General features: G+C 43.9%; 1 protein-coding gene across 3 annotated transcripts in view; it reads left to right on the forward strand.

The window, feature by feature from the left end:
* Positions 1-15,351, forward strand: part of Raly (RALY heterogeneous nuclear ribonucleoprotein) — a 70,012-nt gene extending 54,661 nt beyond the window's left edge. For 2 of the 3 annotated variants that reach the window (XM_032904509.1, XM_032904508.1), the window contains 8 exons: positions 5,594-5,858; positions 7,669-7,741; positions 7,901-7,948; positions 10,221-10,387; positions 12,211-12,324; positions 12,486-12,718; positions 14,065-14,113; positions 14,989-15,351. In XM_032904509.1, coding sequence (XP_032760400.1) covers positions 5,603-5,858; positions 7,669-7,741; positions 7,901-7,948; positions 10,221-10,387; positions 12,211-12,324; positions 12,486-12,718; positions 14,065-14,109 — 936 coding nt within the window. In that variant the 5' untranslated portion in view covers positions 5,594-5,602 and the 3' untranslated portion in view covers positions 14,110-14,113; positions 14,989-15,351. The remainder of the gene's footprint in view (positions 1-5,593; positions 5,859-7,668; positions 7,742-7,900; positions 7,949-10,220; positions 10,388-12,210; positions 12,325-12,485; positions 12,719-14,064; positions 14,114-14,988) is intronic. The other variant, XM_032904510.1, reaches the window with a different exon arrangement.
* The last annotated feature ends 517 nt before the right edge of the window (positions 15,352-15,868 follow it).

The following is a 15,868-nucleotide window of genomic DNA, read 5'->3' on the forward strand; positions in this document are numbered from 1 at the left end:
TTCCAAAGAATGACTTAATGATAGTCATACTTTTGGTTTTGAACAAGTGAGCTGAGTATATCTGTCCACAATAAAAGTAGAGAGCCAATGGTAGATACATAGATAATGGATAGATAGCCAAGCACAACATTATGTCAGGTTCTCAAAACATCCAGCAGAAATTAACTAGGAAGCTTCTTTTGGTCAGTGTATATTTACAGAAGAAGGAGAGGAATGATAAGAAGAGGAATGATAAGTTTTAAAGACGTAATTCTGTATATCTTTTCTACACTGTCTTGCTACTACCCAGTAGTGGGATTCATCATAGACAGTCTCCCTTTTGGTAGATCGTTCTTCCATGTTCCTTCTCTTCTGATTACTCACACTGCTCTGCTTAGGCTACTTCTGGGGCAGTGGACTTGAACCAGGGCACATCTGCTTTCTGAGCATGTGGGCTCTCACATTTGCCTGAGTCTAGTCACCAGGCTACTTACCAGATGAATAAACACACATTTCATTTGCTATACTTGGTCCATGATTAGTTTAGAATTTATTTTTAGTCATGCATAGATGTTTGTTGGTGATTTAAGATAGTCCCCTACCCACTGTTTGCTGCATTTCTCTGTTAGTTGATAAGGCACAATCCTCATAGATTCTAAGCTTCCATGTGAAGAAGCCATAGTCAAAGGTCGAATACAGGAGAAGTGGGATATACACTCTGGCCATGCTATGGGGAGATAATTGAGACCCCATCCTGCCTCTACTGTCCCTTCAGGTCTCACCACATGGTAACAACATTGAAATAGTAGACCTTGAGGCACAGATGAGGGAGGGTGGCCAAGGCCAAGCCTGGACTCCCTCCTTTTGCTGTGATGGTTTGGTAGGCACAAAAGGAGACGCTACTGAAGTTTGTGGACACTGGACACTGAGATGGAGTGACGGCATTAGTGTAGACTTTCTGTTCTGTTAAGGGAGTGAGAAGGTTTCAGAGGTTTCAACCAATGTTTAGTTCTTTGTTTCTAAGTCTGTGGTAAAGCAGAATGTCATGGTTAAGGGGGCCAGGTGCTGTCTGTCCCCTTATATCCTGTATAGCCAGGAGCTCATCATGGGATTAATCCTTGATAGGCTGACTAGCATCCTCACAGTCCAGTCACTAAGAGTAGTGCTTCTATTTGGAAACAAGACTTCATTCAGCACACGAACTTGTGGGGCTCTTATGTCCAAACCATAACATTCCTCCCACCCCCTTCATTCCTTTTCCTTTCCTCTGCTGCTGCTGCTGCTGCTGCTGCTGCTGCTGCTGCTGCTGCTGCTGCTGCTGCTGCTGTTGTTGTTGTTGTTGTTATTGTTTGAAACAGGGTTTCTCTGTGTAGCCTGGCTGTTATAGAACGTGCTCTGTAGACCAGGCTGGGCTGGAACTCAGAGACCTGCCTGCTTCTGCTTTCTGAGTGCTGGGATTAAAGGCGTGGGCCACCACCACCTAGCAACATTCTGTTTTTTATATTATTATTATTATTATTATTATTATTATTATTATTATTATTGGAAAATGTTTATTTTGAAATTATTTTAATTTAGAAATAGAAAATGTCATAGGAAGGAGGAAAGAAACAAAAACCACAAAGCATCCAGGCAACTTTTTACTTCATGAGCTTGTCACCCCCTCATTGGTTCACCAGTCCCACGATGAGAAAGGACTCAGACACCCACAATAATGTTATTAATAGGGATGTGGATCAGTTTTACAAAGAAGCCAATGAACGCCATGATAGCAAATCCAATCGCTGTGGTCATGGTGATCTTCTGGAATTCTTTTCTATCAGGTTTGGTGCATCTTTTAACCAGCCTAATTGAGTCCCTTACAAACTGATGTCTTGGCTCGGCAAACTGCATTACCTGATCCATGTTTGTGGGATGGTGGTTTGAGAGGGTAGAGACACGTAGCTTAGGAGAGAATTAAGCCCAACAGAACCCAACATTCTGTTTCTTAATACCTTCCAGCACCTGACATTAGACTGGTTACTACTTAATTTTTATTTCCTTTTTTATTTATTTATTTTTTATTATGTATTTAAGTAGTTATTTTGAGGCAGAAACTCAATGTAGACCTGACTATCCTGTAACTCACTATATAGACAAAGTATATTAGGGCTTACTTACTACTTGCTGTCCTAGAGTTATTTAAGGGGAAAGGGAGGAGAATAAAACCAGAAATAACCCACCAGGTATGGCTAAAATCAACTAAGCAACTCCTCCTTGCAGGTGAACAAGAAGCAGGTCCAGTCGTGGGCAAGTTTAAATGCTAGATTTACCCTGAAGACAGAATTGGAAGCTTAACAAGGGAGGCATGGCAGAGTCAGGGTTACAGCAGATTAGTCTAGACTGTAGAATGTCAAGTCAAGTTCCCTTGACTATTAAGTGAGGTAGTTGTTTGCTGAAAAATATATTAATATTTTTAGGATTCCCAGAAAGAGGCTAGATGTGGTAGTCACAGCACTTGAGATGAGGAGGGTCAAGAAATTAAAGTCATCTTGGGACAAGAGTGTGTGTGTGAGTGTGTGTGTGTGTGTGTGCGCGCGCAAGTTGAAGGCATGCTACTTTGTCTTTTTTAAAAATGGAAAGGAGATGGGGGTGCATAAACTAGGGGTGGTTTTTAAGTTGGGGATGGTTGGTTTGTGAAGGTAGACATTTGGACCAGTCTAGGAAACTAGACCTGGAAGCTAGGTAATATGGCACACACCTCTGTAGGACCATTCAGGTGTTCAGCTCTCTAGACATGTGTCTTCTGGGGCTTAGGGAAGCTACGGAGTAGCATGCAGCCTGCGTGCCACAGCATCACACTAGACATAAAAGCCAGCTGGGAGGGCATTGATTTGGATCCCTGCACATGTTCTGTGTAGCAGTCATATGCATATACTTCTGTGTCTTCTCTAGAGATGAGAGCAGGGTAACATGGTTGACTCTGGTGTCCTAAGAATGTGTTCCAGTCTGATCACAACTCTAGAATGGTCCCATTAGTGGTGGTGTTAGTAGAATAGACAAACACATACAGTTATACTAATATTTGATCTTGTAAAAGCCTCCACAGTTTGCAAACTTCTTTTATATTCGTTGTTCCAAAGCTCAGATAAGGAGAGAGAAGGTTGGAAGGGTCAAACCTGAAGGACTATTGTCCAGCAAACCAATGGATGCTTCCTTCTCAGTGTGTTAGAGGTTCCTAACAGTCTGAGGGGATCCATAACTAGCCTCTCCCTATCAGATAAATTGCAGGTCACTGCCATTGTACCTAAACTATCATCTCTCCCTCCCCTTTCTCGGTCCATACCATAGGCCTGGTTGGCTCCCTCCTCCCAAACAAAGTGGCATCTCTGGCTAAAACCTCATAGCTTTGAGCAGATTCAATCATCTAGTGTCACACGGATCCCTTATAAAATTCTTTATATTTGTGGATGGACAAGGAACCTTTGAATGGCTCAACATTCAGGCAGGATGTAACTGAAAAATGGGAATCATTAAGCCTCTCCTTTTGCTTGTGCAGAGTGTATTGGGTGTGTTCGTGGGTAATCTTTTTTGTCCTTCACTGCTTTATAAATGGTGGTGATTGAGGTATAAAAGTAAACTTAGGAACAAGAGCCCGTCTCTTCCAAGTTATTTCTAAAGCTCATACCAGCTCTTTATTAGTAGCAACAGGATAAGCTCTGAGCCCCTTGCTTTAATAATACACATCTGACTCCTGTCAGTCCATTGAATTTATCATAAGCTCAGGTCTGGGAGCAGTTTCTTTTCCTTCTCAGATGCCATGGTTCAGCCTGTGATTTGTTTGTAAACAGTGCCACCAGCTGGTGAGAACCAGCCAAGTTCAAGGCAGGTTGTCCACAGAGTAGCACACAGAGAAGACTTTGGAAAGAGAATAGGTTTCTTCAGCTTGCATTTTTACCTAAATCTCTGAAAATCAGCCCCCCTCCCAATTAGGTATAGTAAACAGGCAGGCTGATGAAGGAGATATACATACATACATACATACATACATACATACATACATACATACATACATACAGCCTGGAGGCTACTTAGTACCTTCTGAAAGTACGCTAGGAGATGGATTTGTACAAACCTATATTAGTAGGCAGAACATGGCCTGTAAGTACAAATGCCAATTTCAAACTGCAAACTTCTTTCACTGGAATTAACATTTTTCTTCCCTTTCTCCTGGGGCTATGCCAAGGTATAGCCACTCTGTGGAAGGAGGCCTTGTGAGTTAAATAGATTGATTACCAGAATGTTGTAGGGAGGGTAAGTGAGGGCCTTGATTCTCAGATTTTTTTTTTTTTTTAAAAAAGACAGGGTTTCCCAGGCTGACTGAAATTCACTGTGTAGACCAGGTTGGCCTTGAATTCACCTGCGTCTTCCCTGAGTGCTGGGATTAAAGGTGTGCTTCATTGTGACCAACAGGGTATACATTTTAAAAAGTCAGGTATTGAGACGTGCATTATAACCCCAGTGCTGGAGGAGGCAGAGTTAGGCTTGCTGGCCAGGCAGGTTGGCCTATTCAGTGACATCAGAACAGTGAAAAACAGTCTCAGAGGCAAGATAGGTGGATGAGGAATGATACTGTTTGTCTGCTGACCTACACATAAACATCTATACACCCACACAAGAGCAAGTTGCTAATTAGTCTCTAAGTGGAACAGATTTTTGAATCAGTATAAAGTGGATAACCAATAAATTATTAAAGACCATTCTGAGATAAACACGTTGTCTTAACTATTTAAATTTGCTTTACTTCTAGGAAGCAGAATGATGAAGTTAACAGAAATGGATTTTAAACATGTCTAAATGCCTCTTATTAGCAAGTTAATAATCTTACTTTTTTTTGTTTATTTGCTTGTTTTTAAACCAGAGTCCTAGTTTTACATTTATATTAATTCTATATAAATATTTTATATTTACCTATGAGTTCTTAGGCTAATTCAGTATTATATGCTACCCTTAGCCTACAGTGAGTATCTGGTAAGGCCTCTGTAAGCACACCTTTTGCAGAATGACGAGCACAATGAGGACTTTACTGGCTAAGTTAGTAAGGATAAAGTATATTTAAATCAGACTGAGCAATTTTCATAGTAGGACACTGTTCCCTAGCAAACATCTCTTGAAATTATCATGTATCCTCTTTGCTGTGGTTTCACATTGAAGGAACAAAAGGAGAAGCTGTAGAAAGTTGTTAAATTTAGTTTTACAATGGGGTGCTGTTTGAGATAAATATTTTTAAAGTATATGGTTAAAGTGAATTGGTGTCAAGCAGACTGGTGAGCTTCAATCTTACTGGTTGATTAGCATTATGTCCTTCCAATGTTGGTTTTTTCCATGTACGGCGTCACGTGAGTACCAAATGAAGGAACATTGTAAAGCACCAGTTAAGATTAGTGGCTATATTACGTGGCAATTCTTGGTAACATGACAAGAAAACAGGATGTATGAACAGGGAGGGATGGGTACCATAGGCACGAGAGTGTGTAGAAAGGCAAGGAGCAATCCAGGTTAGTAAGATATGGGCTGTGAACGTTCCCTGAGCCTAGCCTGAGAGCCCAGTTTCACATTGGCATTCTCTTTTCAGGTGCACACCATGTCCTTGAAGATTCAGACCAGCAATGTAACCAACAAGAATGACCCTAAGTCCATCAACTCTCGGGTCTTCATTGGAAACCTAAACACAGCTGTGGTGAAGAAGTCAGATGTGGAGACCATCTTTTCCAAATATGGCCGTGTGGCTGGCTGTTCTGTGCACAAAGGTTATGCTTTTGTCCAGTATGCCAATGAGCGCCATGCCCGAGCAGCTGTGCTGGGAGAGAATGGGCGGGTGCTGGCTGGACAGACCCTGGGTAAGTTAAACCTCTTTCTGCCCTCTGAGTAGCTACTGTCTGAGATTTTAAATTTTCAACAGATAGAAATTGTATTTGAAATATAAATTAATTCTTAAATGAGTGCTAAATAGGGGATTGTTCTAGAAGCCTCCTTTCTACTGTCCTTGCTTTCTCAGAGCCTCTTTTTTTTTTTTAATGTATTTCTGGTCATGATAGCACATGCCTTTAATCGCAGCACTTGGGAGGACAGTGGATATCTGAGTTCAAGGCGAGCCAAGGCTACAAAGGGGACCCTGTGTGTGTATGAACCATGGTCCCTGTGTGGAGGTCAGAGGACAACTTTATGGAGTTGGTTCTCTCTTTCCACTTTTATGTGGGTTCAAGGATCAGGCTAACTAAAAGGACAATATCTCCCACTGGTCTGGTCTTCAGAGCCCCCCACCCCCTTTTCATACAATATCTTTTGAGTATTTTTCTCTTCCCCAACGCACCCTAGATCTACCTATCTACCTTTGTGGTTTTTTCCCCTCCCTTTTCTCTTAAAAAAGAGAGAAATGAATAAAAGCAAGAAAGTCAAATAGACAAAAATGCCAAACAGAAAGTCAAAAGCTCCCTCCTCCAAAACAAAACAGACATTTAGTTTTGTCTTGGCCAATTGCTCCTGGACATGGGGCCCGCCCTAGTATATGGTTGATAGACCCACTGACAGCTGCATTGGAGAAAACAGGTTTTTCCTTTTGCCAGCAGATACTTAGTTCTGTTGTGTCTACAGGACGCTGTCTGTTGGGAGTCATCTGTCACCTCTGACTGTTACATCTTTTTCACCTTGTCTTCTGTGTGGTTCCTGTGCGTGGAGGGAGTGGTTTGATGAAGACCTCCCATTTAGAACTGAGTGCTTCAAAACCTCACGTTGTCTGGTTGTGGGTCTCTGTGTGGGTCTCTGTGTGGGTTCCTGGGCACTGCAAGAAGAGTCTTCTCAGATGTGGGTTGTCTCATGGTCTCTCAGTAACAAGCTTTATAGTCTAGTTAAACTCTAGAGTCTCCATAGAAAGGGAACAAAATGAATCAGTATAGCTTGTTGCCCCAGTCTACAGAAGATGTGGGTTAGAAGCCTTTCTGAGAGCTATGAGGATCTGTGAATACCAGGACTACGTGCGTGCTCCTGGCATTATTGATAACACACAAATGAATTAGCTGTCTGGGTATCCATCTTGCAGTGCCTTGTGTTTATTGTGTATGTGTCTCTGTGTGTGCACATGCTCCCACAGCTCTTTGTATGTGTTTTAGAAGGGATATTATACGTATGTACTAGTGAATATGGTGTGTGAAGAGGTTGCATGTAAATATGTTTGAATGTGAGTGTGGAAACAAATATGCTTGTATTTCTTTTACTGAATGTTCTTGATCTTACACACTAAGCACGCTAGGCATAGAGATGTTTAGTGTGGTGCCCATAAATATGCATGGGCTTCTTTACCTTAGGCAGTCTGACTATATCTGAGTATAGGTGTTACCTATGTATATGGCTTTCTTACCTGGATATGTATATGTGAATGTGTGTATGTGTTCATATATACCTAATTTATATGAACTGAATTGGAAGTTTGTATTTATATGGCACATATGGTATGTGAAGACTTATGTGTCAGAATATATATGAATATCATATATATCTGGGTATTCTGATGTTTGAATATTAAATGTATGAAGATCTTTGGCTACCTCAGTTCCATGTGTGCACTGTGTAAATACACGGAGGCACGATGGTGATATGTGGACAGACCGCTGTCACATCAGCATTCCAACTCTTGTTTCTTCCTCCACACAGACATCAACATGGCTGGAGAGCCCAAGCCTAATAGACCCAAGGGGCTAAAGAGAGCAGCAACTGCCATATACAGGTGGGGCTCTATGGCTGTTTGCCATGCGCGCACGGGTGGTCCCCTCACGGGGAGTAAATGCTGACAGTGAGTGTGCTGAGCTTAGGCTTTAGGAAGACAATTGGAGATGAGGACTTGTGGAGAAGTGGGCTGAGTGGCCATCTCCCTTTGTTTTCCCAGCGGCTACAGCTTTGACTATGATTACTACCAAGACTACTACTGTGCCAGGTGAGCAGGGAATGGGCATGTCCAGGTATTAAACAGCCAAACTGGAAGGTCTTGAGTTTGCTGGTATAGCTTAGTCCTCCAAATGGGAACTGAAGCATAGACGTGTGAATGAGTCTCTGCTTCAAGGTTGCTTCACAATCAGTGACAGACCTAGGACTAGGGTCTCATTCTCTTAAGTGCTCAAACCAGAGCTTTTTTTTTTTTTTTTTTCTTTTTTTTTCGGGGCTGGGGACCGAACCCAGGACCTTGCGCTTCCTAGGCAAGCGCTCTACCACTGAGCCAAATCCCCAACCCCCAAACCAGAGCTTTTATCATCACACCAAACTCTCACACTCTGACTGCCTTGCCTCCTCCTAGCCCTGTTGAGTGGGGGAGGACACGGCTGAGAGATGAACACACAAGGCAATTGGAACACGAAACCAATCACATTCCCCCACAGGCATTCTTGAGCCCTCAGCTCTGTTTAGTCTCTGCTTCTATAAGCAGTCACCCAGCCAAAAAGAAAGCCTACAGATAGCTTAGTCTGACCCTTCTTACTAAGAGGTCGTCATTGGAGGCCTGAATCTGTCTTCTAGCCCTAATCCTACCTGACCTCAACCTTGAAGCTATGGACTCAGCGTAGCCTCAGCCACCACGTTGAACAGTTTCAAACTCATTATCCTCCTGCATCTGTCTGTTGAGTGCAGAGATCACAAGGCTAACCACAATACCAGCTCCTGGCCATGTCTTGACTAGAAGTTGTAGTAAAGGTTGAGTCAGAACCTTTTCCTCCTTCCTTCTCCCTCAGACAGCCTAGGGAGAAGAATTTTTCTGAACCATTTTCTCTGCTGTGATTGGTTTCAGGAAATAATGGGGTACAGTGGAAAGTGCCAGAAGTCAGGAGATTTGTATGCTAATCTGAACTCTGCCAGGGAATGGATTATCTGGCTTTTGGCAGATTCCCATTCTACTAGTTAGTGAGATAGGCTTTACACCAAGTGATCTCTCTGGACTCCTGTGTCTCTGGGGCTCTATGGTTCAGTGATTTCTGGCCAAGGCCCACATCCTCTGGTCAGGTCAAATGCAGGATCCAGTACTGCACTCATTGGTCACCATCTGCCACCAGTTGCAGGACTCTTTGAAAAGAGCACCAAAGAATGGGACTTTTTGAGTTTCCTACTGATGTCAGGTACCATGACTAATCCAGAAAATAGTTCCAGAGTATACATCCCTGACCAAGGCTGTGGTTTCCCTTCAGAACTATGGTGATAGCAGACATGGTGGGAAAGCCCCCTGCTTAGCCTTCTAAGTTTCAGTCTTGTAGTTTCAGGAAAACGTAGCCCTTATGGAGAGGGCCAGGTATTGATGTTAGTGTGACAGCACAGTCTGGGAGCTTTGGATCTAATTTAGATTCCCATTCTTGAAATGCTATTGAGGGTTCAGTGGTAGGCGCTTGCCTGCAAGCACAAGGCCCTGGTTCTTGTCCCCAGCTCAAAAAAAAAAAAAAAAAAAAAAAAAAAAAAAAAATGCTATTGAGTTCTTCTTGGTCTGTAGCTCTGAAGAAAAAAGGTGTTGAAGTGGACCACAGTGGGGGAAAAAGGCATTAGAGTCTGGAGTCAGGGGTTTCTCTGAGGGGAATTGTTCCCTGGTATTCTGGATTTTATTTGTCGTACCTTCTCAGTGTTTTTAACCAGGTTCTCATGTTCCACTCAGGTAGACAGAAAATTCAGATAGCCATCCTCACTAAGTAATTGGGAAAACCAAGGTTCAAAGGTTGACCACTTATTTTCTTTTTATATATAGCTGTCTTCAGACGCACCAGAAGAGGGCATCGGATCCCATTACAGATGGTTGTGAGCCACCATGTGGTTGCTGGGAATTGAACTCAGGACCTCTGGAAGAGCAGTCAGTGCTCTTAACCGCTGAGCCATCTCTCCAGCGACCACTTATTTTCAAACATAGAAGTTTATGCTCCTTTGAGATTTATAAACTGATGAAAGGTTGAGGTGGCAGTTATAATTAGAAGGCAGGCCTCAAGGCCTCAGGAAAGGCTCCTTTCTGACACTGGGCTGTTTGTTCCTACACTGCTTCTCTTGCCTGGCTCGGGGTAAGGTGGAAATAGTAAGAATTTCATCAGCCTTTAGGCTCCAGAAAGCCTTTTTCACACCAAGGCTTTTGGGAAGCAGACAATTCCTCCCTGGCCCCTCACAAGCTATACAGGTGAAGCTAGTGCTGTAGTGCCTACTGGTGGTCACAGGCCATGCTGCAGCCTCTGGTCCATTTACCTTCACAGGCTGTTTGATTATCGAGGCCGACTTTCTCCAGTGCCTGTGCCCCGGGCAGTTCCCGTGAAGCGACCCCGTGTTACAGTCCCTTTGGTTCGCCGTGTCAAAACTACAATACCTGTCAAACTCTTTGCCCGTTCCACAGCTATCACTACTGGCTCAGCCAAGATCAAGTGTGAGTAACATCTGTTTATTTTTCTTTTTTGGGGAGCTGGGGGTCTCACTGTGTATCTCTACTGGCCTGGAACTCACTATGTAAACCAGACTACCTAAAACTCATAAAGATTCTTTTGCCTTTGTCTCCTGAGTTCTTGGATTAAAGATCAGTGGTTCTCAATCTGTGGGTTGTTGACTCCTCTGAGGGTTGCATACCCTGTATATCAGATATTTACATTACAGTTCATAACAGCAAAATCACAGGTATGAGGTAGAATAAAACAATTTTGTGGTTGGGGTCAGCACAACATGAGGAACTGTATTAAAGGGTCGCAGCACTGGGAGGGTTAAGAACCACGAGCTAGATGGCTTGGTTTTCCCCCACCACTAAATTGATAGAATTCCATTTTTTTTTAACAATTGATTTTTTTCTTTTTAAATGTTTTAAGTGTTTGGGTGTTTTGCCTGCCTACCTATCTCTGCACCATTTATATGCAGTACCTGGAAAGCAAGAAGCATGTGACAAATCTCCCTTGGTCTAGGGTTACAGACAGCTTGGAAACCAAACTTAGGTCCTCTACAAGGGCAACCAGTGCCACTAAACCATCTCTCCAGGCCCTAGAATCATGCTTCTTGTTGTGTTGTTGTTGTTTGTTTGTTTGTTTGTTTGATTGATTGAATGAATTTTGAGACAGGGTTTCTCTGCGTGTCATTGACTGTATCCCTGGCTGTCCTGGAACTCACTCTCTATATAGATCAGGCTTATCTTGAACTCAGAGAGATCTGCCTGCCTCTGCCTCTGCCTCTGCCTCTGCCTCTGCCTCTGCCTCTGCCTCTGCCTCTGCCTCTGCCTCTGCCTCTGCCTCTGCCTCCTGATTGCTGGGATTTAAGGCCAGCAAACTCTCCCCACCCACAAACCCCCAAAGAACCATACTTTCTTAACACTGAAAAATAAAGAAACAGGGCTGGAGGGATGGCTCAGCAGAAAAGAATACTGGCTGCTCTTCCAGAGGTTCTGAGTTCAATTCCCAGCAACCACATGATGGATCACAACCATCTGTAAAGGGATTAGATGCTCTATTCTTGTGTGCAAGTGTACATGCAGACAGAGCACTCTTAACATTTAGAAAATACAGAAATAAATTAAAAATAAAATAAAGGAACAAATCGACAGTTGAAGTTACTACTCTTACACAATTTGGTGCTTTGGAAATGGTTTGACACCCACTGAAGAAATAGCAGTGTTGGGCTGGAGAGATGGCTCAGCAGTTAAGAACACCCGACTACTCTTCCAGAGGTCCTGAGTTCAATTCCCAGCAACCACATGGTGGCTCACAACCATCTGTAATGAGATCTGATGCCTCTCTTCTGGTGTGTCTGAAGACAGCTACAGTGTACTTATATATAATAAATGAATAAATCTTTAAAAAAAAAAAAAAGAAATAGCAGTGTTTTTTCTTTAGTGAGGATAAGGACAGTTTTATTCTGGTTTCTGTATACTTTAGTCAGAAACCAGGAAATCTAGTTGCAAAAGACCCTTTTGTACCTTTAAAAACAAGCTCCACCCTATAACACAACTAAGACACATGTCATTACTTAGGTGTTTATAAGAACATCTACCACTTACATTCCTATTCACCTGTAGTCCCCACAGGATTGAGGGGTCTCAAATGGCCAGGTTCATATGATATGGACTTGGCTCTGGATGGCCTCTCGGTTCTCTGAAGAAGAGACTTTTTTTTCCTGGGCAGAAAAAAATTGTCTCTCTAGTTGACAGAATGAGGCTGCGGTTTGTTTGCATCATGCCCCTAAGTGATAATCTTGTCTCCTCTCCACTCTCAGTAAAGAGCAGTGAGCTACAGACCATCAAAACGGAGCTGACACAGATCAAGTCCAACATTGATGCCCTGTTGGGTCGCTTGGAGCAGATTGCTGAGGAACAGAAGGCCAATCCAGGTCAGCCGAGGGCATCGCGTGGGAAGAGAGTGCCCAAGGGGTGGGGCCGTGAGATCCTGCATGTTGGGACCTGCTGTAGAGTGCTCAGCTCTTTCAAAGGTGTGCGGAGTAGCTGCTCCGGCTGAGTTTTGGTCCTTTTCCCACTTCTGTTATCCTTCAAGATGGCAAGAAGAAGGGTGACAGCAGCAGTGGTGGAGGAGGGGGCAGCAGCAGTGGTGGAGGCGGCAGTGGCAATGTTGGTAGTGGCGGCAGCGGTGGCAGTGGGAGCAGCAGCAGCCGGCCACCAGCACCCCAAGAAGACACAGCTTCTGAGGCAGGCACACCCCAAGGAGAAGTCCAGACTCGAGATGATGGTGATGAGGAGGGACTGCTCACACATAGCGAGGAGGAGCTGGTAAGGGCCCAGCTAAGTGTGTGACCTGGAAGGGCTGGGCTGTCAAAATGATGACAGAGTGGAAGAACCAGAACTGGCTGCTCTCTCTGAGCTCCCACCTTCTGCTTTTCAGAGCCTTAATCCTATGAGGGAGTAGGAAAGAATGAGCAGTGTGTAGTTCACTGTTTGAGTAGCTGATCAGAAGTCCCACTAAAGACTGGGGCAGACCTCGGCAAAGCCAGGACCCAGTCTGTCCTCTACTCTAGGTGTATTGAAGAGCAGGCGAATTGGGTCTAGGAAGTATACAACACCGCTTCTCAGGGATGGTTGGGGTTTACAGGGGAAGCTGTGAGATGGGGATTTTAATTCCACATCATAATTTTCTAAAAGCTATTGCTTTTCCAGTTTCTAACAGGCTGTCTCTTAAAGGAGTGAACTCCTGTATATACTTGGAAGTATTCAGGGTGAGGCTAGGAGCCATGACAGGGGGCCTAAATTGAGGGGAAAGATCTGTTTTTTTCCATCAGTCAAGATATGTGCTACAGTGCATTTGCTGCTTTTATAGGGAACACTGAGCTGAATATTAATTACACTTTGTAATTTAACCTTAACAACAGTCCTGAACCACTCATTAGATTAGAATGGCCATGTTTAATTTACCCTGAAGAGGCTGAAGCCCAGAGCTACCAGGTACCTTGCTCAGGACCGTACAGCAAGTAAAAAGCAAAGCCTATAGTGAATCTGAGACTTCACTGGGTCTGGAGCTTCCTTTTAATCATGGCTGGGCTCCAGGATGGGGACTGGCTTTAGCTGGGATAGGTGTAAATACTACTTATGCCCAGCTTGTTCCTCTTTTCTTCTTTAAAACCTAGTCTAGCTCTGTCCAGCCCCCAACCCTCAACCCTCACCCTGACCCCCTTCTTTCTCTCCCCTCCCCTTCTCAACTCCCCTTTCCATGTCCTAAATAAACTGTTTTCCACTATTTAAAAACAAAAGCCAAAAACAAATAAAAAAAACACCTAGCCTAGCAATTCATCTTATTCTGTGAAAGCTCTAAAGAAGACTAAATAATACCCCAAAGTTGGGAAGCCCGAGACCCCATGACTTTGAGCTTACTGTAACGCACACAGCTGTGTTCCTCTTACACAGGCAGATCCCATCCCATGACAGGTGTCTCCCCTTCTCCTGTAGGATGTTCAGATGACCCCAGGATTCTAAGACAGTTTTATTGACTGATTCCCTTTATTGGACTAACTTTGTAACTGTCCTCCAGGTAGTGCTCTGAGCCACAGGACCTTCCTGAACAGATGGCTCAGGACAGAACCTGGAACCTGCAGTGGGTGATTTGTTTGTCTCCTCTCTCTCAGGAGCACAGCCAGGACACAGATGCAGAAGATGGGGCCTTGCAGTAAGCAGGTATGGGGAACAGGTGCTAGGAGAACAGGAAAACAGTGACGTAGAGGCTGCAACTTCTTTCCTGACGTGAGCTTAGAGGCCCACACTGTGCCAAGACTGAAGTCCTAACATGCAGCCTTGCTCCTGTGCCTGTGCATGTCAGGGCCACCTAGAAAGGGTTCCCTTGGGAATATAGAGGAAAACTGCAGGCTGGGGCTGGTGGAAGAAGTGTTGTGCAGCTTAGTCTGTATTACTGAGGGAGACACATTCCGCCTGCAGGGGGTATGTAGACAGCCTGTATTTGAGCACAGCATTGTGAGTCTTCAGGACAAATTCTGTAGACTAGCCCTGCAGAGGAGGGGGAAGAGGCCATTCATCTTCAGAGGGGGTGACTAGTTAATATCTCTTGGGCTAGAGTTAGGGGTTCAACTTGATCCTGTTATGGGGAAGAGATGCTAAGCAAACCTGTATGACAGGAGCAGTTTATCTGATTTCCTTCTACTCTGCAAGATTAGGATTATGTGTATATAACAGAAGTGGAAATGCAGATGTTGAAGAATAGGATGAAATATCAGTATATCCCATGAAATTCCAAGATAGTAACTGGAGAGGTGTCTCAATAGATCATGCATTTGTAATATTGGATCTCTATCAGTAAGAGCTTCCAGATAAGTTTTGAAAATTCCTCATGCAAGTCTTTCCTTTTGGAGCTTAATTAAGTTTTACACAAAAAGCTGTTTATTATACATTATTATACATCATGTTATGTAGTATTGAGGCTTCGATGGGGAGATAGAGGCTCAGGGCAGGAGTTGTAAGCCTTTCCCACGGTTGATTAATAATATATGGTCAGAAAATTGGGCAGTTTCAGCCTTTGTTTCTTGTTTTTTTAACAGGAGCATTGGCCATCAGCAGAAGGGCATCACTGTCTCAGGCCTCAAGCCAGGCACCCATCTCTGGATGCCAGTCTATAGAGAGTACCAGAGGAAGGCTGGCAGCAGTAACTTCTCTCCCCATTGCATCCCAGCCAGTGAGTGCTACATCCTTTGCAAGTGGAGTTACTGGCCTACCCTTATCCCACGCACTCTTCCTGTCTGCACTGCCTGGGCCAAGGGGCAGAAGCACTCTGTTCTTTTTTTCCCAGGACATTCCCAGGCTTGGGGTTTTTCTATAGGTTTGAAAGTAAAGGGGGTTGGGAAGGGCGGCACGGGGGGTAGGGAGGGCTGACAATAAAGAGATTGGATCCAAATACGCTCTGAGATGAATGGTTTGCTTGTTTATTTGGTTGGCTAGTTTTGTTTACATTTATTGTTGTGTGCATATGGTATTAGGTGGTAGGCATGTGTGTGCTATACCATCCGTGAGGTCAAAGGACAGCTCTGTGGAGAGAGTTTGCTCTTCCCACCTTTACGCCAGGCTTGCCCAGGAAACACTTTACCCACAGAGCCTTCCCACTGCATGTAAAATTTCTATGATAAAACACTCTTGGGGAGGACAGGATAATTTTATCTTCTTCCAGGAAACAGTCTTATAACTAAGGGAAGTCAGGGCAAGAATCTGGAAGCCATGGAGGAGTGCTGCTTAAAGGTTTGCTCCTCATGGCTTGCTCAGCCTGCTTTCTTAGTGTTCACATTGGGCTGGATTCTCCCTCATCAATCATCAATCAGGAAAATGCAGCACAGGCCAATCTGGGATTTTTTTCACAATTAAGGTTTTGTTTCCTAAATGACTCAAGTTGACAGAAGTAGCCAACAGCAGCCTGTGGTTTTTCTCAGT

This window comes from Rattus rattus, chromosome 5 (genome assembly GCF_011064425.1).
Source record: "Rattus rattus isolate New Zealand chromosome 5, Rrattus_CSIRO_v1, whole genome shotgun sequence".
Lineage (NCBI taxonomy): Eukaryota > Metazoa > Chordata > Mammalia > Rodentia > Muridae > Rattus > Rattus rattus.